Source organism: Anthonomus grandis, chromosome 10 (assembly GCF_022605725.1).
Source record: "Anthonomus grandis grandis chromosome 10, icAntGran1.3, whole genome shotgun sequence".
NCBI classification, from domain to species: Eukaryota; Metazoa; Arthropoda; class Insecta; order Coleoptera; family Curculionidae; genus Anthonomus; species Anthonomus grandis.
Window position 1 is genome coordinate 6,920,913 of NC_065555.1, and position 24,246 is coordinate 6,945,158.

General features: G+C 31.7%; 1 protein-coding gene and 2 long non-coding RNA genes across 3 annotated transcripts; 1 reads left to right on the plus strand and 2 right to left on the minus strand.

Moving 5' to 3' along the window:
• Positions 1-1,693: 1,693 nt before the first annotated feature.
• LOC126741280 (uncharacterized) lies at positions 1,694-19,079 on the minus strand. The gene is made up of 2 exons (XR_007662152.1): positions 18,799-19,079; positions 1,694-3,221 (listed from the first exon to the last, which is right to left on the minus strand). It is a non-coding gene; the product is annotated as an uncharacterized LOC126741280 (long non-coding RNA).
• LOC126741281 (uncharacterized) lies at positions 5,089-8,071 on the minus strand. The gene is made up of 3 exons (XR_007662153.1): positions 6,676-8,071; positions 6,068-6,510; positions 5,089-5,737 (listed from the first exon to the last, which is right to left on the minus strand). It is a non-coding gene; the product is annotated as an uncharacterized LOC126741281 (long non-coding RNA).
• Positions 16,584-18,282, plus strand: LOC126741279 (uncharacterized). Its single transcript, XM_050447663.1, has one exon. It carries the CDS (start codon positions 16,715-16,717, stop codon positions 17,960-17,962), a length of 1,248 nt encoding a protein of 415 aa, XP_050303620.1. The 5' UTR covers positions 16,584-16,714; the 3' UTR covers positions 17,963-18,282.
• Positions 19,080-24,246: the final 5,167 nt, after the last annotated feature.

Here is a 24,246-nt window from a genome sequence, read left to right on the forward strand (position 1 = left end):
TCTTTTCTCCATCCTTTTCTTGACAGTCAAGGTTTTCTGCAAGGATCTGTACTACTAGTCAAGCAATGCTTACTGCAGATGATTTCGGATCTTTTGTTTATTGAGATCACCCTCAGAAAGATTTCCATCTTATGTAGCTTACACAAGGTTTTTCTGTACTAGCATGACTTTGAGAGCTCCATCAGCAATCACTTTACTTTACCTTGAAGAGGTTTATTAGCGTGCAAAGCAATGTACTACAAGATTTACTGTTGCTCTATCTATAACCACATTGACTTTCGACCCTGCACAGTCTTCAGTAGGATGTTCACATCTTTGTTCCAATATACTCAGCTTGCCAGTGCCTTTTATTTTGTACTTTGTATTCTCTAGTAGACACAAGAGCACTAGCAACAGAAGAGTGAGCACGACTCTCATATATTAAGATTACGATTCCAGATTCTTGTTACGAATGATCTTTCGTAGATTAAACATCACCTACTCTGATGCATCGGTTTGGCGACTTCCATTATTGATTAGTTAAACGAAAAAAAAATTATTGTGAAAAATGTACTGATGTTTGATCTGTAATGTAACCATATTTACTATTATCTTAGTAAACAGTCTCCACTGTTCATCAGGTTTTTGGCAGGAGGGAGTGTTTGTTTTCAATATACTCAGCTTCACGGTCTCTCTTCTTGGACTTTGTAGTAAGGCTCGGAAGAGTGAAAGCGTCAGTAGAGTGGAGTTTCTTGTGGTGGAGAGAGTGAAACACATGCGTACATTAACAGATACGTAAGGTTTTAAGATCAAATATCAAATGTGGAGATTAAGATAATTACCAAAAGAGCGAGCATGCCTCTTATATGTTGTTATATCTATGATATTAGATGTCAGATTATAATTTGTTCATTGGTTCATTGATTTGGAGATTACTGCTGATTGGCATTCAATGTGAAGTAATGTTTTGCTGAAAATTTACTGATGCTCAATTTGTAATTACATTGACCATTATCTCAGTACACACTTTACACTCTTCATCAGGTTCTTGGGGGTATCTTGGACTTTGCAGTAAGGATCAAAAGAGTGAGAGCACCAGCAGAGTGAAGACTCTTCTGATGGAGAGAGTGAAATACATATATAGGTTTGACAGGTACGTACAAATCTTAGATCAAATATCAGATGTGAATATGATCACCAGAAGAGCGAGAGCCCCAGCAGCAGAAGAGTGAGCATGCCTCATATATATTGAGGGAGTGAAATGCATATATGTGACTGCGATTGGTGTTCAATGTAAAGTAAACTATTGCTAAAAATGTATTACTCCTCGATTTGTAGCCACATTGACCATTATCTTACTACAGTCCACTGTGCTTCAGGATATTGGGCGGACAAAGTTGTTTACAATATACTCAGCTTTCCATTTCATATATTAGGATGTATGATACAAGATTCTTGTGGAGGGAATGGAGTGCATGTATTCGTTTAACAGTCACGTATATTGGTGACTACGTAGTCATGAAGTTTCTTAGATCAAAGATCAGCTTTGCAAGTGATCACTTGCGTCCTTTGATGCGCATTAGTTCGGTGACTGCCAATGGTTGTTTGTTGTCCAAAGTAATGTAAAATCATTTAGTTCTAAATAAAGATTTACTGTTGCTCTATTCAGTGTTGTTCAACTTATTGCAAAAATTATTATAAAAAACAAAGAAAATTATTTGGTTACATATAATACTTATATTACATATTTACAATTTGTTACAACATACTGAAAAACTAATAAGTAATACATCCTATTTACTTCTTAATTAAAGAACAAAAAAACATTATCGTCAATATGGAGATAATGAGTTTAATATGTTCGCCACGAACGTCCTGGCAACATCCTAATCTTAAATATAAATTTCTTTTAACTTTACTCAATATCTCGTAACCAAGCTAATCACAACCGTAATTCGTTCTTTTAAATCAGCTATGTCAAGGAGTTTAGTTTTGTAGGTAATATTTTTTACGTATCCCCATAAAAAGAAGTCTAATGATGCCAGATCAGGAGATCGTGCTGGCCATTCAATCGGTCCTCATCTCCCTATCCACCGATTTGGAAATATTCGGTACTGCCGGACATGGATTTGGTAATGGGGTGGTGCTCTATTTTGCTGAAACCACATGATATTAGCTAGAACTTGTGGGTTTGCTGGATCAGGGTATAAGTTTGTCAAAGTTGGCACGACATTATTTTGGAGAATTATTAAATAATTATCACTATTTAAATTGCCATCGATGAACATAGACCTATACCTATGACACGTGGAGTAAGTTTCGAATTTCAAAATTAAACATACTAACCTATTAGATGCTATACGGGACTCAATTTGTACTAAAGTTACTTAACTATAATGTGCAAAGCTTAAACGCTTAAGTGTTCTGGAGTTCAAAGTTCTGTTGGCTACACTATCTCGTGACCTTGTCACAATTACTGAACATTGGCAAAAAACCAGGCTATAACACTTGCAGTATATTGCCTTACATTAACTCCAACACTAAAATCACTGCTCATTGGACAACATCTTTACAAATATGAATCCAAGTCTTGTCTTATCTTCTGAAGTCCTTGTTTTAACCTGTCTGATCATAATGCTCAATTTTTTGTTTTTAGGAGACAGATTAAGGTTGCCGAATGTGTAAGAGAATTTCCTACTAAATATTTTAGCATTTATTTAAATGAATTTAATATTTGTGATAAGTAATGTATGATTATCGAAATAAAACCATTAAATAATTTCAGAAGGACATATTTTAATATTGTGTTATTTTGTTAACTTTTTGGTGCAATTATTTGGGGGTTTCAGGTCGTATTTGGCAGCTCCACACATGGTTTTGAGTAATTTTAACCAGGATCTAGTAAAATGCTATTTTATCAAACAAAATGCTCAAAATGAATTCCATATTTAACAATTCATTTTGAAATATTGTTTTTGGATGGGTTGCATATTCTGTTTTGTCAAAGATCTTCAAGGGAATCTGATAGTGTTTGAAACACAACACTTAAATGACCCCAGAGAAAAAAATCGAGGGCTGTTAGATCTGGAGCTCTCGGCGGCCATTCAAAACAACCCTATCGAACCTCTTCTTATCGCTATGGTTGTAGAGCGACGAAAAGAATTGCTATGGATATGATTCCCTGCGTAGCCTTAGTATCCCAGTTTTAGTGAGGGACCCGCTGACTTTTCAAGTTTGATTACCTAAAGATCAAAATAAATATTTATTCAGTCTGCAATATTTATGAATGCATAGTAATCTCTCATATAAACATAAAGACAGTTATCGATGGCCTTCGCCCATAAAATATTATTACCATGAATCTACGCATGATAAGCTTATCTTAAGTACATACATAGTAAAAAATAAACTTAAACACTGCAAGGATAATCTATGTAATTATATAGTTTGATGTCAGAATTTTGAGATTTTCATCATTTATTTTCTGATAAGTATATCATCCAATTTTATTATCTTTAAATCTGAAACTATTGAAAATTTATTTTCTCTTAATGCATTTAATTATAGAGTGCGACAAATTGGTTCTCAGCAGGTATAGGCCAAATACAAAAGCATTATTTTTTCTCTTGATATCCACTTAAAAGCATTTCAATTATCCTTATCTGTGGCCTGTTTTTAATATTTTATTCTATACGCATTAAGCGTTTTTTTTGGGGGGAAGGGGGGAGGGGGAGGGAATTTAATAGAAATTTTGAGTCTAAGTTGCATCATTTTATAGAGGAATTTAATGATTTTTTTAATAAGTGACTTTACTGGAAAGCGGTACTTTTCCGCAATCACTAGTGAAAAAACCTGACGTTTAATTATTTAATTTTTTGAAGCAATCTGTTCTAATTATATTATTAAACCAGTACATTAATAAAAAAGTTTTTTTTCCCCGATTAGTGCGTAATTTAAAATGATAATTAGGCAAGTAAATAATTATCAATATTTAAAAGGTATGACTTATATTATGTCAAATAGACTAAATGTACGTATTTGAGGCAATATTTTAAAATAATGCGTTTTTTAATAACAGCAGTTATTGTCAGTAATTTTTTAACCTAAATTACACCTCTGCTGATGCAATTAACGTTCGTAATTTTAATTTGTCTTTAAATTTTTTAGCAAATGAAAGCGAATATTATAGTACAATAGCTGTCACTTAAATTTTATTGCTGCACACAAGGCAATAAAAATACTTCCTTATTAAGAGCTGAAAAGACTTTCAGATTTTCTTTTATGAGTGGCTAGTAAATGAAACTTATCTTATTATGTCAATAATTATTATTGTTTTTGATCAAATGAATGTACGTTCGATAAACTGGGTCTCGTCGATTTATTTTGTGCGATAAAACGTTTAAACAATATTAAATTTTATTAGTTCACTAAAACGTTGTTGATAGCTATAGGAACTTAAATAAAATCAATTATTTTTTCTAATCAATTTTCTGTTATTTTTTTGTCATAATATAAACTATATAATTCAACTCGTTCCAATTCCATTACAAAAAATGTGGATATATGCACGTCTATATTTAAGGTTAATTATGTTGTGTCATAACTAGTGCAAAAAAAGCATTTAGAACTGTGCAAAAAAAACCACTTATGTTAGGTGTACCTGAATCCATTTAAGTTCATAAATTACGATAGTGGGAAAAATTGGATAGTGAAATTATATTAGGATATATTCTTAAATGGTTCAAAGAGCTTTCTGTTACTTCCAGGCAATTAAATGCTTTCAGGAATAAGAATAACTTTAACTGCCTAGAAGCTAAAATTACCTCATTTTTAAAGTAATGTTCTGTTACTTTCAGACAATTAAAGCCTTTTAAGAACAAAAAGAATGACTTCCAGGCAGTTGATGTCTTCAAACGGTCAGAAAACTGTGACTTCAACAGCCTGGAAGCTAAAATTATGTAATTTTTAAAGTAATTTTTTGTTACTTCCAGGCAATTCAAGGCTTTTAAAAATAAGAAGAATGACTTGAACTGCCTGGAAGTAACAGAAAATGACTTCCAAACAGTCGATGTCTTCAAGAAGTCAAAAAAACCGTGACTTCAAAGGCCTGAAAGCTAAAATTGCGTAATTTTTAAAGTAATTTCCTGTTACTTCCAGGCAATTCAAGGCTTTTAAAAATAAGAAGAATGACTTCAACTGCCTGGAAGTAACAGAAAAATACTTCCAAACAGTTGATATCTTCAAAAAGTCAAAAAACCGTGACTTCAAAGGCCTGAAAGCTAAAATTGCCTAATTTTTAAAGTAATTTCCTGTTATTTCCAGGCAATTCAAGGCTTTTAAAAATAAGAAGAATGACTTCAACTACCTGAAAGTAACAGAAAATGACTTCCAAACAGTTGATGTCTTCAAGAAGTCAGAAAACTGTGACCTCAAAGGCCTGAAAGCTAAAATTGCCCAATTTTTAAAGTAATTTTTTGTTACTTCCAGGCAATTCAAGGCTTTTAAAAATAAGAAGAATGACTTCAACTGCCTGGAAGTAACAGAAAATGACTTCCAAACAGTTGATCTCTTCAAGAAGTCAAAAAACCGTGACTTCAAAGGCCTGAAAGCTAAAATTGCCTAATTTTTAAAGTAATTTCCTGTTATTTCCAGGCAATTCAAGGCTTTTAAAAATAAGAAGAATGACTTCAACTACCTGAAAGTAACAGAAAATGACTTCCAAACAGTTGATGTCTTCAAGAAGTCAGAAAACTGTGACCTCAAAGGCCTGAAAGCTAAAATTGCCCAATTTTTAAAGTAATTTTTTGTTACTTCCAGGCAATTCAAGGCTTTTAAAAATAAGAAGAATGACTTCAACTGCCTGGAAGTAACAGAAAATGACTTCCAAACAGTTGATGTCTTCAAGAAGTCAAAAAACCGTGACTTCAAAGGTCTGAAAGCTTAAATTGCCTAATTTTTAAAGTAATTTACTGTTACTTCCAGGCAATTCAAGGCTTTTAAAAATAAAAAGAATGTCTTCAACTGCCTGGAAGTAACAGAAAAAGACTTCCAAACAGTTGATGTCTTCAAAAAGTCAGAAAACTGTGACCTCAAAGGCCTGAAAGCTAAAATTGCCTAATTTTTAAAGTAATTTCCTGTTACTTCCAGGCAATTCAAGGCTTTTAAAAATAAGAAGCATGACTTCAACTACCTGGAAGTAACAGAAAAAGACTTCCAAACAGTTGATGTCTTCAAGAAGTCAAAAAACCGTGACTTCAAAGGCCTGAAAGCTAAAATTGCGTAATTTTTAAAGTAATTTCCTGTTACTTCCAGGCAATTCAAGGCTTTTAAAAATAAGAAGAATGACTTGAACTGCCTGGAAGTAACAGAAAATCACTTCCAAACAGTCGATGTCTTCAAGAAGTCAAAAAACCGTGACTTCAAAGGCCTGAAAGCTAAAATTGCCTAATTTTTAAAGTAATTTCCTGTTACTTCCAGGCAATTCAAGGCTTTTAAAAATAAGAAGAATGACTTCAACTGCCTGGAAGTAACCTAAAATGACTTCCAAACAGTTGATGTCTTCAAGAAGTCAAAAAACCATGACTTCAAAGGCCTGAAAGCTAAAATTGCCTAATTTTTAAAGTAATTTCCTAGTACTTCCAGGCAATTCAAGGCTTTTAAAAATAAGAAGAATGACTTCAACTGCCTGGAAGTAACAGAAAATTACTTCCAAACAGTTGATGTCTTCAAGAAGTCAAAAAACCGTGACTTCAAAGGCCTGAAAGCTAAGATTGCCTAATTTTTAAAGTAATTTCCTGTTACTTTCAGGCAATTGAAGGCTTTTCAGGAATAAGAAGAATGACTTCAAATGCTTGGAAGTAACAACATTCTTTACCATTTACCTGCCAGGAATTCATTTTTAAAATTGTACTTAAAACACCCTCAATGATCAACAACTACGTAGTGGTACGTAGCCTCTGGCCACAAGTGGTATTTAGTACAAATTTTTGATATGCTCCAAAGATCTATCGACATTCTTAATCCTACGCATCACTTATCCGTTTAAATATAAAAATATAATAAATATAATATATTAATATATAAATATAATAAATATAAATATAATATAATTATAGCTATAATGGAACCATGGAACCAGTGCGTTCTGAACTCAACAGTGAATCTTCCACTTTTGTTGCCACAGCTCCAATTCCGCTTCAAACTTAATTTTTTGCTATTCTAAGTGATTTTGTAAAATCCTGGCTAAATGCACAAAGCAGTTAATTAATTCAGCATTTTCTCTATTTAGTTTAGGTTGAAGCAAACTCAAATTTAATATTTCCAAGACTGAGAACCGTGCTTTAAAATCTTCTGTCGTCATTTCAATGAATGGTATATATTCTGAAACCTTACAGTATTTCTTCACAGCTTTGAAATGTTGCGATGACTGTGACGACCGTAAGTTCTAGAATTCTTTACTTCAACGTCTAATTTAAAAAAAAGGCATTCAAAAGAAGTGTTGCAGTCAACGTTGTTATATTTCTGAAGCTTTCGGAAGATCAATCGTTTCCTTCTGTAGAGTTATACTTAGTGTCTCCGTGAGGCAAAGAATATTACTGAGACAATAGAGTCCGATGAAAAATTCAAAGTTGCAGACGATAGTTAGAAAATATAAAGCTTTAACTGCAATTGATTTTGATAAGTGCTTTTACAATTTCTGGACTGAAGAACAGCATCATGTATTTGTACCCAGCCTGTTTTGCACAACTATACAATTCTCTTCCCTAAAAATGTAGCTAAAACTGAAGTACGCCTTGGTCTTGAAACGTGAAAAAATTATGCAACTTCTATTGATTTAAAAAAACTCCTTGTTTTTGTCTCCATCATCAAGTAACTCTTTCACTACATCGTCCTCACTTGAGTTTAAGTCATTTTCATCGGAATCTAGTAATTTGCATAAGTGTTTTTGTAAGTTATCCAAACGCATTTATAAGGGTTACAATTACAACTTCTTCTCTAATGACAGGATTTGCCCATGAATCGTATCGAATAATGAAACTGATTTAGACATAAGGTTATACAAATAATAGTTTTGTATTGTAAGTAATATAGGTCAAAAAGTTGATGAAAATCATAGCTGAATTGAAAAAGAAACATGGTTTTCATTTTCTGAAATTTAAACTGCAAAAACATAAACACTCATGAAATTCTGTCATAAATTTCTTTAACATATTCAAATATCGAATTAATCGGATAAGAATTGTTGGTATGTCCGATCAGTACTTTTAATTCTTACTTATATTTAGATACTTGCAAAAATCCGGCTTTGACAAACATACTCAACTCCTAATTGAGTGAACAAATATTTGATATAGACGGTATGTACGATTTCGTTTTAATAAAGATATTTGTGTCAGAGATATAGAATTTTCGCAGTGATGGTATAAATGATTACACTGACGTAAGGAAACATAGGTTACAATGCTGACAGAACAGCTATGTATATGTTCTGACCGTTCATCTGCTCATGGAATGCCTTAAGTTTTAATATGATATTGCTTATGCTTATTGTAGTGCAAAAAATGACAAAGTATTAGACAACTATGTTTGATAAACAATAAACGTTAGTTAAAAAAAGGGTTTTTCTAAGCGTTTTCTGGTCATACGTATATCTTATACTAAAATATATATGTGTAATTTACACTCTTTAAAAAATGTATTCATAACTTGTCAGTTTTACAATCATGCGAGATAAATGTAATCGTAAAATAGAGCAAAAAAAAAACATTTTCTTGATAACTTCTAACATTATTTTCATTGTATGTTGAAATCAAAACATCCTACATTTATTATTTACTGGATATTGTATAGTGAGACTCGAGTCAATGTGTTTAAGAGTTTGCAATAATATTAGCGAAATAAAATGCTGAATATTTGCATATGTGCAAACATGATTTTTCGCAATCTCTTAAACTTGCCCTGATAGGGTAAAATGAATAATTGCTATAGAAATTACTAAAGAAAATATACCTATATATTTGCGCCAATATGGCTGTTTACGAATCACGCAAGAGTTTCTTAAGTTGCATCCATGTAAATAATAGATTTATGAATATGGCCAGAATTCCATGGTCTATATTGGTGTATATTGTACAAAATTTATATGCGATAAAATATACGATATTTTTGAAATCTCCCTAAAATTTTTAACTTTCTTTATATAGGGTGTTGCATTTTTTAAAATTTCTTCTACGACTTGAACTAACCTTAGATCTGATTTCTTGGTTGTGAATGAACAATGTTTTTTAAATTTACTCCTATATAAATACAAATAATTTATTAATGTTAATATACATTAAGTAAGTATTTACATACGTTAAGAACCAGTATATAATGTCATGCATGAGATGCACATTAACTTAAATTTCCCTAGCCAGTTACTAAAATTCTAAGATTTATGGTTAATAATAGAAAATAAAATTAGAGCCTAAAATGAGGGCTAAAATAGTATTTACGGACTATGACTACCTTGTATGAAGTAATAATTAGGTTTGGAAACCTAAAACATAGTTTCTAATAAAATCTGGTAATTAGTTAAATCAATATTGGTAATTAATTAAGTCAGATAAATCCTTGCATATTAAATCATAGTGTGTAGTATAGGTACTTACATTTTTGTATTAAAGAGCTCTGATACTTTAGCTAAATAAATGGCAGTACATCTACAACATTTCTTTCAGTGCCCATCTTAAATTTAGGATTTGCTTGCAGACATCTAAACGAAGTATTACCATTAAAAAATTAATGTAGTAATGATTCCAATTTCAAGTACGAATAACTTAACTTAATCGTATTAATGTGAGTAGCATAATTATGTCAGATTCTGGTGTTTCACAATTTTTAGGACAATTTTCCTAGAAATATCCTTTATTGAATTTAATTGAATAATAAAGAAGTGTTTTATCCAAAGATATCATAGAAAAACTTTATACAATACCAATGGTCTCATTGTATTGTATAACATTTAAATACCCAAATAACTACATTTAATTAAAAGTGGATGATTATATAATTTACCAACCAAAATATTATATAATTTAAATTGTATTAACTGTGTAGGTTTAAGCCTGTAATCCGGTAGTGCACAACATAAGTATCTTTATTACCTATACATGTTTAAGACTGAGACTTGGTGTTATCCGTTTTGTTTATATAATTAATTAAATCGTTTGACTTTTGCTTAGTAACGAAAAATAGTAAATAACCACCCTAATACATTTTTGTAATTTTTAGGTCTAAGACAATTATTACAATTGAGTAAACATAAGAAGAAAATTAAAAATTGATTCATGAAAATAAAATTATTGAAGACTTCTGTGCCCAAATGGCAATAAACTTTAATTGTCCGTATCCTCTAATATCCTCTAATAGCAACATTATTCAACAAATTTAACATTTTTTTATTTTTCGCATAAAAGAATTTTTTATTGTTATAAACAAAATATTTAAAAAAATTAGGTTAGGTACTTATATTACTTACCAACTTGTTGTTAGATTATGAAAAACCAAAAAGCCTTTAATAGATCTTGTACATACTTCACTCACAAGTAATATGTTTATGTATTGCTTTTTTTAAATAAATAGACGAGTTTAAAACACTAATAGGTACTGTCTCGGAGCAGAACATATATAACAACTATAGATATAACAATCATAATTTTTAATTTGGTATATGAACTGCAAAAATTAAATATAATATATTCGATTAAATATAGGTAATACCCTTCACAAACGAAATTTTGAAAATTAAATATACAGGGTGTTCCGTTGATCATGTTACAAACTTCTAGGGCAGATAGAAAACGTCAAAAGAAAAACAAAAGTTCATATAAATATGGGTCCGGAAAAGCTTCCTCAGGGAGCTAGAGCTCTTTGAAAATAACCTTTAAAAACTAGTTTTTTTTTAATAGCTCCGGAACTACTTTAGCTACCGCAACCAATTTTGGGAGGTAAATTATTGTTAGTACGTTTATTCTTTTGAACCTACTAAATAAAAACATTATTTACCAGGGGCTTCAGAATCAGGGGGCTATTTGGTAAATTTAGGCCCATTTCTTTAATTTCTGCCCGTTTGGGCATTAGATTATGATGTTCCTATGCTTTTTACATAAAAAAGGTGCTCTTAGTAAAAGTCGGTAAATATCACCGTGATTGAATTGACTAAAACCAAACTAAGATACAGCACCTGAATAAATTATTTTAATGATAATAATAATAATAATGCTAATTCATTGCCACTGTCAGTATTTTTTACATGATATTAATTCCCTTTTTATTACGGTTAAGTAATGGAAGATTACACTTTTGCTGAATACGCCGATATGCTTTTAATTTATGGGGAAGTTCGATGTAATGGTAGAGCTGCTTCTCGACTATATGAAGAGCGGTTTCCCGAAAGGCGAATCCCAACTCACACACTTTTTGAAAGGGTCAATCAACGGCTCAGGGAGACTGGCTCCGTTAAAATAAAACGCCAAAATAATGGCGCGCAAAGGAACATCCGAATCCCGGATTTTGAGGAAGAAGTGCTTCAGCGATTTGAAGATAACCCATCAGTAAGTACTCGAGCACTAGCTGATGCTATGCATGTAAATCATGTTAGGGTATGGAACGTTGTTAATGAACAGCTTCTTCGGCTCTACCACCTGCAAAAGGTGCAATCATTAGGACCCAATGATTTTATTCCCCGCGTGAATTTTTGCCAGTGGTTTCTTGACCGATGTACAGAAGAACCTCAATTTCCAAAATATGTACTTTTTACTGACGAGGCTTTATTTACAAAAGAAGGCATTTTTAATTCTAAGAATAATCATGTGTGGAGTGAGGAAAACCCTTATGGTATTCATTTTAGGAGCTATCAACATAATTTTTCGGTCCATATGTGGGCCGGCATTGTTGGAGAATGCTTAATTGGTCCAATTATGTTGCCTCCTCGTTTAACGGGAAATATTTATTTAATTTTTTAAAGAAATGTACTGCCAGTACTATTAGATGATCTGCCTCTAAATATAGGACAGAGCTTAGGGCTACAACACGATGGAGCGCCAGCTCATTTTTCACTTAATGTCCGCGTATTGGCCGCGGAGGCCCTGTCACCTGGCCAGCGCGCTCACCAGATTTGACACCCTTAGATTTTTTTCTTTGGGGGCATATGAAAAGTCTCGTATATGAAACTCCAGTCGAGTCAGAAGAAGACCGGGTGGCCAGAATTTCCGCAGCTGCTGAAGTAATCCAAACCACGCCCTGATATTTTTAACCACGTCAACCTGAATATGGTGCGTAGAGACAATAAATGAATCGATCCTGGCGACCGGCATTTTGAGCAATTAATATTTTAAGTTTATTTTTGTAATACCAATCTTTAATAAAATTTGTTTAGCTTTCTAAAATTGTTAATTTGTTGGTTTTTTATTACACTTAAAATCATTTTAACATTTTTATGCCTCAAGGTAATTAAAGTGACAGTTAATTAATTTGAGTACCAATTTAATAAAGTGGCTACCTTAACTTTTTTTAAACATTTATTTTTTATTTACGCCAGATTTTTTTTTTAATTGTTTATTAATAATAATAGGTAATTCATTTTTGTATCTCATAACTTGCTTTTCGTCAAGTTTCACAAAAACGGTGATATTTACCATTTACCGACTTTTACTAAGAACACCTTTTTTTAGTAAAAAGCATAGGAACATCATAATCTAATGCCCAAACGAGCAGAAATTAAAGTCTTAAAGAAATGGGCCTAAATTTACCAAATACCCCCCTGATTCTGAAGCTCCTGGTAAATATTTTTTTTATTTAGTAGGTTCAAAAGAATAAACGTACTAACAATAATTTACTTCCCAAAATTGGTTGCGGTAGCTAAAGTAGTTCCGGAGCTATTGAAAAAAAACTAGTTTTTAAAGGTTATTTTCAAAGAGCTCTAGCTCCCTGAGGAAGCTTTTCCGGACCCATGTTTATATGAACTTTTGTTTTTCTTTTGACGTTTTCTATCTGCCCTAGAAGTTTGTAACATGATCAACGGAACACCCTGTATACTTTATTAAAAATAGAAAAAATGTTTTATTTATTTTAAAACCGCTGGAATATCTGACAGATATGAAAATTGAATACCTATTCTCTGGATATCTGTTCAATATACATAAATGCAAAGAATATTTGGCATATTCATGGGATATTCCAGGCTTATTTCAATATATTTCGTCAAATGAGATATAGGTGGAATATTCCACGGATATTGGGTGCCGTCTAGTAGATTTCAGAGTTATAAGCATTTTTTTCGTTGGAAATTCAATTTTTTAACTATTTCTTTTTAAATTTTAACTCTTTGTTTAAAAGAATGAATTCTTCAGCTTTCAATTTTAATTCTCTTTTATTTTATCAGTTTTTTGGGAAAATATGCAAAAATAAGTGTTTAGTGATTTTATTAGAAGAATCCTTAAAAGAATCTATGTCTTAATTCTTCTAGCTCTTTTTCTTTTAGATCTTTGTATAGTATTTGTTTTTTGAAATCGCCATTTTTTTAAGAAAATTGTTTCAACTTTCAAGGAATTCGTTGATTTTTAAACATTTTTCGAAAAAATTCTGAAATAGGTATTCAGTGATTTTATTAAAAGATGTGTTCCAATTTTCAAACGTCTTAAGTATCATGGTTAAATTTTTTTATTTTAACAAATTTTGGAAAATGTATGAAAATTGTTTTTCAATGATTTTGAGGTTTTTTTATTTTTTAGAAATAGAGATACTAAAACATAATAAAGAATAACAAAAAATGTGGCCGAACATTCTTTATTCTCAGTTTTTTTAGACTTAAATATTTTTGGCTTTAAGTTTTTACCTGTATAATATAAAGCTGATTAAGGAACTTATCACTTTTGGGAAAAGATAATAAAAAATAGTATTTGTTACACAGTACTTTCTATTCTCAATCTATTCATGTACTTGTATTTACGTTTTTTGAGCCGCATGTTATTTTTTTCAATGTTTATTGCAAAAGAATCTTCACGCGAATTTACATATAGTAAAGAATAAGAAATCAAGTCCATAAATTAAAAAAATAAATAAAAAGGAAGCATGTCATTGGTTTATAATGATCAATACATCCAGGGTGTCAATTTGACAACTTCACGTCCAGAAAATTTTCGAGATATGAAAAAATGCAGTTTTAAATAACTTTTAGAGAGATTGGTGGAACTATAGAACCATCATATATTTATTATGACAGTTTTTCATGTGTAGATGAATACTACTCAAACCCTTAATAATTTAAGTGATGACAAAAGTGAATGTTGGGGTGGGACACGCTTTAAACCGCTTTTTTCCACCTCTTATATTTTGTGGGATATTCACATTGACACTTTTCATTCAAATTAACCCCCTGTATAAATAATTAGATATGCCTAGCATATTTATGGAAACTAAAAAGATATTCATGGCATATTCCCACATAGCAAACATATATTTTATGTAAATGCTATGTATATTAATAATATCCTGACGTATATACAATACATACGTGTCACGTACATACAATGTCTATTTTCAACGCTCTGTTTATTTTATGGATATGAAATAAATATCCATTTGTCATACACTAGGTAATACATGGAATATACTATTAGTATGTACAGTGTATATCCTGAATATATTAGATATTGAAACTATATCTGAGGGTTACATTCTATAGATGTTCCATAAACATCTATTATATTCTATGTATCTGTTACATGTATCTTTATAGAATATACAAATTCATTTTTAATATTCCAGGATATATAATAAATATTTCTAAGGTATATAGGTACCTATATCCATGAAACATGTTCTGGATTTACCATATATGCATAATGTAACAAAATGACGTCTTGAATACGTAATTTTCCGTACTTTCTGGTCTACATGACGAGTCATTTTGACGTCGTTACTACCTTAAAGTAACGTACAAATGTCACATCCAAAATGACGTCCTAAAAAAAGGCTTAAATGGAATTGAAAAAGGCTTCTGGAGGACGTCAAATATTTACATAGGATGACGTTTAAAGACTATTTTACGTCATTTAAAATAGTAAGTAACTTTAAGGTCTTAAAATAGTTTTTGAGGACTTGAATATCGAGAAAAAATATTTTAACTTAAATTCCAAATATATATTTATTTATTAATTTGTAAGTATAACAAATTAAAACAGATATTCGTTGGTCAAGGAAACCCTAACAAAGGAGGAAGGAGAACAGGACGAAACATTCGGCACACAAATACTGACAACTTTTAATTTTAATAAATAAAAGTTCGCGCCTATAGAATATGCCATGTTTTCCTGTATTTTTTTTTATGTATAAACAAGATTAGATCAAGATGTAAACGTTGTATAAAATAAAACTTTTTTGTATATAACCGGTATATTTCGGGCGACAGAACATTACAAATAGAAGTAAATATTACATTATAATCAATGTAGCTTTTTACATACACTTATTATTAAAAATTATATATTGTTCTTAAGGCATTCTAATAGAAATTAATAATTTTACCTTAAAATTGATGGTAACTTAAAATTAAATTAAATAAAAAAATTAATTCTTGTCGATATTTAAACTTGGTTTAAAAAGCAAGCCGGCTTAGTACGTATTTGTTGTACAACAGGTGCAGGTGATCCCGGATAGAATTCTCGACATTGGCTGTTGTTTTTTATTTTTTTACTACTTTTATTACTTTAAAATTTTGTTTTTTTTTACCAATTAGGACAACAAAAAGTCCTTCCTAAAATGACGCTAAGAGACGACGTTATTTTCGATGTATATATATCGAAGGTATAGATATTAGCAGGCGACGGTAATGTTCACAAAATATATACATATATTATTTATACTTAAACACAAAAAAATTAAATTAATCTCAATATGTAATATATATACATAGAACATACACGATATTTTATGCAATTTCTGGACTTTATAGGTATATACAGTGGATATCGCATGCTATGTGGGTTAATATGCCTAGCATATGCCAAGTGAGATGTTATGTCTGGGTAAAGACTTCAAAATTGAAATGCAAATTCTCTTAAAAAAACCACTAACTACTAATTTTATAAAAATGTAAAAAATTATGAAATCAACCTTGCAAGTTAAAGAAATTTCCAAGAATATCTCTCTGAGAGCTATAGACTTGAAATGCAGGTTCTTGAGAAAAATACCTTAAAAAAGTAAAAAAAAAAATTTTTCTAAAGCCAAATCTAATGGAAATTTAAACTTCAATATTTTCTTGAAATGAGCCGAAATCCACATTTAAATTACAAAAAAAAAACGAAATTTTGATAAAGAAATTATTGGCGATTCGTGATGACAATGGCAGGATGCAAATTTTCCGCCTCACACCAGGAAAATTACAATATTCAACTAATGATAACAAGGCACACGAAAAACACAACCAAGATTACTACAGTACTAACCATCAATGTTTTTTTTAACAATTTAATTGGCCGTTTATCAGCAGGGACTAGATAGATAATTATGTGCCGGGCGTCCCCTACTCCTCGACACTTTTCAACCGCCGACTGCATTTAGGCTGAGAATTGTTTCGAAATTTCGCAATATTCCATCTAGCATTTCGAGTACCCAAATCGACTAATAATTTCATTAATAATCAACTACCGAACACCGATAAGTTCATTTATAATAGATCGCGCGCGACGTAAAAATGTCGAAATCAAAAGTGAACAATGTGGGGGACTTACTTAAACATTCCCTTGGGGAAGATGTGACCGTGTTAAGTGAAAATACGACACTTTTAACGGCTCCCGGTGAACATTATGGAAGTGTTATGTTGGCACTAGAGGTTAAAATTAAACGTAATACGAGGGGAGACGAGGAGGTTCTGCATCTGGTTGCCAAGCTAATTCCTGCAAGTGAAATGCTCCGGCTCGCTTTCGATATACCTGTTACATTCAAAAAGGAGGTGTTCGCTTATAAAGAAACTATCCCGGCAATGGTGCGGCTGCAAAAGGAGTATGGAGTTCCAGAGGAGAAGCACATAGACAAGTTGTTTCCAAAGTGCTTAGGGGCCAGACTAAGCGTCGACGAAAACAAGAATATGGTGGACGAAGATGCTGTACTCCTCTTTGAAAACCTAAAAATTCAAGGTTTTATAACAGAAGACCGGTTAAAAGGATTTGACTTAAGTGCCACGACAGTGATCCTTAAAGACCTTGCGCGTTTCCATGCTGTTCCCATAGCCCTAAAGCTGTTAAAACCGGAAGTTTTCAAGGAAAAATTGCTCCCAGCAGTGGTTAACAATAAAGGGCTAGAGCAACTGCCCCCAGAAGTAGGCCAGGCTTTCCATAATGCCATTATGGATGGAGCTCGGGCTACTCCCGAACTGGAACCTTATCTGGATCGGATCGAGAAGATTGTAGAGTATGGACGGACACATCCGTGGGTTCTTAGGACTAACCCAAACGAGCCTTGGGGTACCATGAGCCACGCTGACTTTTGGGTGAGCAACACGATGATTTTAAAAGACTCCAATGGTACCACTATCGCAAATAAAATTGTGGATCTGCAGTTGATGCGGTATTGGAGTTGCGTATGTGACTTGACATTTTTCCTGTTTACTAGTGTCATTAATAGCGTTCTGGATGAACATTTCGATGAGTTTTTAAGAGTTTATCATGATTCTTTTATTGATACTTTAAAGGATTTTAATATTGACCTGGAGCCCTTTTCTTGGGAGAAGTTTTTCGAGGAGTTTAACACTTCGGGGCCAACGGATCTTTATCACGTCCTAGTGATGCTTAAGCCAATTTGTACGGAAAGAGGTAAAGTGACCAACAGTTTGGAAGATTTCCAGGATACTGACTGGAGCAGAAAGGATTTGCTTGGGCCGAACCATAGAAGGAAATTACGTGATACGATTTTTTCTATAGAGAAACGTGGATGGTTAAATTAATATTTGTTGATTAATTTAGTTAAAAATGTTTGGGCATTTTAGTGATAATTTATTTTCAAGTGGGTATATTTAAGTAATTATAATGTATTAATTAAATCTACTCATCCTGTATAAAGATTTAAAAAAAACTGTTATTAGGTAGTGATTGTTTTTGTATTAAATAGGGTTTATTTATTAAAATATGCGTTTAATTTTAATTGAATTATATATAAGTATAAAAGAGTCAATTATTATATTTAATTTGAGATTTCAAAAACTGCCAGAAGTGTTAGTTCGATAAAAAGTAAATCAAGGAATAAAATAATAAATCATCATCCCATTATCATAGTTTTGTATTTTTTGACAATTGTGGTTGGAAAAAAAATGAATAAAATAGTGGATTGAGATATCGACAACTATTACTTAACTGGCAATTTTCTGAACGATAAATAAATAATCATTCCCGAGTAATGTTATCGCACAACAAATGTTGCACGTCAAACTTAGCAATAACATTTTTTTTAAGCATTTCCTCCAACCTTTTAACTACCTGCTGTAATCACAATGTTTTTATTATTTAATTGGACTGTTTATCACCTGCCTATGTAGCTATATTTTTGCTGATATTTAAATAAACTGATCTTTTTTTCATGAGCCGCATCGTCGTACAACAAAATTGAAAGATTTTATTTAAATTTCCCGCCAAACTTTTGACAATTGTAATAATGACAGTTATGACCTAAGGGTTGCCAACAGTTACCCCCTTAAAGACGTAAAAATCCCCGTTTCATGACTGTCGTTTATTATCAGCTGATATTCCTAACGATAGGGTTTTGTAATAATGAAATGTATCTCACCTTTTGGTTACCTAATAAAAGAGGTAAAAATCCTCGATTCATAAGTGCTGTTGATGACGTTTCATCAGCTGATATTCCTGACGATAGGGTTTCATAATAATGAACTGTATCTCAATTTTTGTTACCTGATTCGTTAAATAAAAAGTGTATTAAAACATTGAACGTCAAAAAGGAAATAAATTAATTTTTTTCTTAATTCTCACCGTCGTAGAATGAAATTGCAACATTTTATTTGAATTTCCCTCAAAACTTTTGACAATTAAAATAGTGACAGTTATGACTTAAGGGTTGCCAACACTTACCTAATAAAAGACGTAAAAATCCCTGGCTCATAAGTGTCATTGATGACGTTTATCAGCTGATATTCCTGACGATAGGGTTTCATAATATTGAACTGTATCTCACATTTTTGTTACCTGTTTGATTTAATAAAAAGTGTATTAAAACAATAAACGTCCAAAAAGGAAATAATTTTTTTTTTGATTCTCACTGTCGTACAATGAAATTGCAAGATTTTATTTAATTTCCCGCCAAACTTTTAATAGTTGAAATGGTGACAGTAATGACGTAAGAGTTGCCAACTGTTACCTAACTAAAGACGTAAAAGTCCCTGTTTCATACACTTTGTTTTTAGGAGAAAATATCTTAAAATTGTAAGAAGGTTCGTTTACTAAAACCTTTAAACCATTATTTCAACATTTCCATATTGTCATTCAATATTAAATCAAGAAGTAAACTTGAACAATGGAAAAAATGTTTACTTTTAGTCAAAATGCGTTAGGACTTAAACATCGCTTCAACTGAATCCTTAAATCATTTTGGAGCAAAGATGAATTTTCGACAAAATTACAAAACAAAGACTCTTAGACAAGGTGGTTAATGAATGAAGGTGGGTTGAGGTGGAAACGCGACAGCTATCATTTAAGTGGAAATTTTCTGAACTATAAATAATTATTCATTATTCGTTTGTTATGGTATCACGCAACAAATGTTGCACGTCACACCTAGAAAATAACATTTTTTTTTAACCATTACCTCCAACCTATTAACTACCTGATAATAGCGGTAATAACAATGTTTTCATTATTAAATTTGACTATATAATTACATGCCCCTACTCCTCTCGTCCGAACACAGTCGAAATGACCTAATCTACTAAATCGACCGTCTAAATCGATTTTTTTATCAATCAATCACGCTCGGATTATTGTTTAGTATTAGCTGCTTGGTGTACAAAGTAGATCAAATATTATATAAGAAAAACGATTTCCACAATTCATGAAAAACATGATAAATGGCTCTAACATAAACATATTTGAAAATTAGTTAAAAAATATGCAACCTACAGAAGAAAACTTTAAAAATAATAATTTAAAATGTTAATAGAGTTATAATGAATTATATTTAATTAAACCATCACCTGCAGGATATAAAATTGGCCAATTCTCTTCTGATGAACCTTAACATTTCCCCAAAACGAACGTTGGAAAAATGTCTATATTCTAAAACAATAGTCAATCTATAAAAAAAAATCATCGCAAATTATCGTGACGACGTCAGTTCGCGGTTGCGAATCTATTGTATATCGTTTACCCAACAATTAGTGCTAAATAATAATAATAAGACATTTTAAAGTGCACATCGAAAATATACGCATTGCACGTGATTATCAGAATTGTTCAGCGGATTATCATTATTTTTAAGAAATTTAATATCCGCTTACGTCATCATGTTGTAAAAAACCGTGACGAACTTTTGAGGAACAAATAAGTATGCATACACTTTTTGTGCCATCTATATGTTTTTTTTATTCCAAAATAATAATATAAATAGATAATTAACATTCACTGAATGATCTAATATTGTCCTTATCTCAAAACATTGATAAAAAAATCATGCTCAAGTTATACCATTGGACGTTGTCTTATGTTTGTTTTTTATATTGATAAACACGTGTAAAATGATTGTAATTAAACATAATATCGATTCTGAACATCGATAATCAAGGTGTCATAGTTCAATAAAAATACGAATGGCAAAAAAAACGGAAATGATTAATTTTTTATAGTAATAACCCTAATTATTTCGGATACAAATTACCTGAATAACGGTCTTAAATATTTGCCAGTTGTTAGTGATTATTTTATAGGTTATAGAATTCAAATTAATGGTCTAAGCTTAATAATCTTTAAATTTATGCGTTTGTAGAAGTAGACTTAGTTGCTGCCGATATACCGGGTCGGTAAATGACAGTCTTGCGTATACACTACACTCAGACCCAAAGTGAACGTACAGATGGTCAAAAATTGTCTTGTAGGGTATTGAATTTTTCCTTTCAGTGGAAAGCATCATTGCACACTCTTCAACGATTTCTACAAATCTACAAAAAGAATTCTAGGTTTCTTGAATGTACACCATCATTATACTACATCAGGACAACAATTTTACTGAGGTTTCCTTACCAGGATTACAATAACAACTCTTGTTTTGCCATTATAATAAGTTTACACTTTCTTTTTTTATTTAGACTTGGTTGCGGCCGATATACCGTGTCGATCAACGAAATTCTTGCGTGCGGAAATCTTCGAATAACAAGTCTACACAAGTGTACCTGTTATTCAATCTTTGAATAACAGTCACACGTCAAAAAGAGGACGAGAACTCTATACTAACTACACCCAAACCCAAAGTGAACGTACAGATGGTCGAGAAGTGTAATGTGTGGTTCCCTCTTATTGGAAAGAATTGTTGTACATTCTTCAGCTTAAGCTTGTTATCGTCTAGGTGTTTCCACAAAGATCAGTGCTCCATCATTTTGGTTTAGGGTACTATTATTAAAGGAGGTAGAAAAACCGGGAATATTAAATTGGTCTGGTGAAAAATTGTTTCTTGTTTCTCCCAGAATTAGAATGTCAATATTTTAAAGGTTACAAGCATGCAAAAATAATAAAATCTCGTCAAAGTGTTCTCGTCAAGAGGACACTACCTACATTAAAGTGTAAAATATCCAAAATCTTTTTGCTGCTCTTTATTTTAGTCCTCAGTTTTTTTTCCAATGAATTAAGAATATTAGCAATATCCATAAAAAACACAAAAGAAAAACCCATGAATAAAAAAAGACTAAAAAAACAGAAATCTTTGCAGAAAATATTTATAGGTAGGACAATCAGGACAAGATGCTTCAAGCCCAACATTTTTGCAAGTCTCAGATTTGTGCTGTTAACTACAGTATTTACAGGAAAGTTTATTCTTACAATCTATTTCTTTATGATCATATTCAAAGCATTTCTTACGTCTAGGTAAACGAGTATCTTCGTATAATGAACACCTTTCCGCATGCCATTAGCCTTCCGAACAGGTCCCCAGAGCATTCGCCAAAAACAATAAATTTGTTGTTTTTTATTGGCTAAGTGAATGTTATATTAAAGACATCGTTATCTGGGATAAATTAGGTTTGGTTTTTTAAACGGTTTGTGATGTATTCCATGTTCATATTTTTTGTTGTCATAATAATCTCGAATCTCGGTTTCTTCATTTGTGGAAGTTGTACTGTGTATTTTTTCACGGTGCCTTGTTCTCGTATGGTTTTCAATAACTTTTGGCATCCTTGTTCGCATATCTATCGGCTTAATAAGCACTGGATGAATATTCTTACAAAGTATGAGGTCCTGTTAGCGGTTTTGGTACATCAGAAGTGGAGACAACGCTTGCATAAGATTTAGTGCTTTTTAACTTCTTTATATGTTCTTGTGGCATATCAATCATTGTTTGTTTATGATTTATGATTGTAGTTTTGTCTAGAATTGTATTTTTGAGACATTTTATGCAATCATTTTTTCTACAGCGTTTGCAGAAAAAATTTAGTTATCGTCTGCCAGAGGCATGCGTCTTACTTCAGATGTAGTTAATTCAGAGCAATTTTCATAATAATATGTTTTGCAAAAATCACAGGCAAAAACGTAAATTCTGTCCTTCTTTTTTGGACTTTATGCAGGTATTCCCCATGAGGTTAACTTCTCTTCATGTCAATTGGTAAGCACCTGGCACCCGATAAGAAACCTACATGTTTTTAAAAAAGCTGTGTCAATATTTCTACAAAAGACTCATTAACTTCACTTCTACATTTACATCAGTGCTAACAAAATACATTAAGATCTTTAAGATCTAACTTTTGAAACTAAAAGTTAAATTAATTAAAATTAAAAAACCTTCTTACCATTAAACAACTTTTTCTATTTTAAAAAATGTAATATTGACACACAAAAATGTCATATACAAAAAATAATATTTCTTCAGTAATAATTTCTATTTAAATTACAGGAATAAAAATAAAACACAACAGTATGATTTTATGTACACAAAAATACATTATTTAATCATCTGGAAAATAAAAATTTCAAGTATTCTAATACAATAAATAATTAATATTGTTAATTTATAATACCTACAATACAAATTATAAGATAACAATAATAGTCTGGAACCTGTTCTGTTTGTATATCAAAAACTGCAATAAATAAATAATTAGTTCAATAATAAAAAAGTATGAAAAAAGTAAATTTGTCTAAACTTCTAAAATAAAAAATGAGTATGAAAAACCCAAAATTCTATTTAAATTATTTTTTCGGGTATACCCCCCCGTATCGAATTTTTTCACCAAAAATTGATTTTTTTCGAAATCAAACTAAATATACCAGCGTCTTATTTGGGTCATCTAGATTACGAAAACACCGGGTTATAACAGGATCCGAGCAGAACTAAGGGAGTGAGAGCACTTTGAAAATCCTGAAAAAGTCGTTTTCGACGTCTGTTTTTGAGGCCAAAAATGGGCATAAAAAATGCCGTATCTCGGCTATCGTAAAAGCTACGACTTTGCGGATAGTCTCGTTGGATTCAGAACGACGAAACTAAGACAAAACCGTTGGAATTTTCCCGATAGCTCCCATAGAAGCCGAGATATCGACCTTCAAAGTTTGGAATTTTTCATTTTTCGGGTATACCCCCCTGTATCGAATTTTTTCACCAAAAATTGATTTTTTTCGAAATCAAACTAAATATACCAGCGTCTTATTTGGGTCATCTAGATTACGAAAACACCGGGTTATAACAGGATCCGAGCAGAACTAAGGAAATGAGAGCACTTTGAAAATTCTGAAAAAGTTTCGGGTATACCCCCGTATCGAATTTTTTCACCAAAAATTGATTCTTTTCGAAATCAAACTAAGTATACCAGCGTCTTATTTGGGTCACCTAGATTACGAAAACACCGGGTTATAACAGGATCCGAGCAGAACTAAGGGAGTGAGAGCACTTTGAAAATCCTGAAAAAGTCGTTTTCGACGTCTGTTTTTGAGGCCAAAAATGGGCATAAAAAATGCCGTATCTCGGCTATCGTAAAAGCTACGACTTTGCGGATAGTCTCGTTGGATTCAGAACGACGAAACTAAG

Coding starts and splice junctions, on each gene's coding strand:
- LOC126741279 (XM_050447663.1), top strand. CDS start 16,715: ATGTCGAAATCAAAAGTGAACAATGTGGGGGACTTACTTAAACATTCC.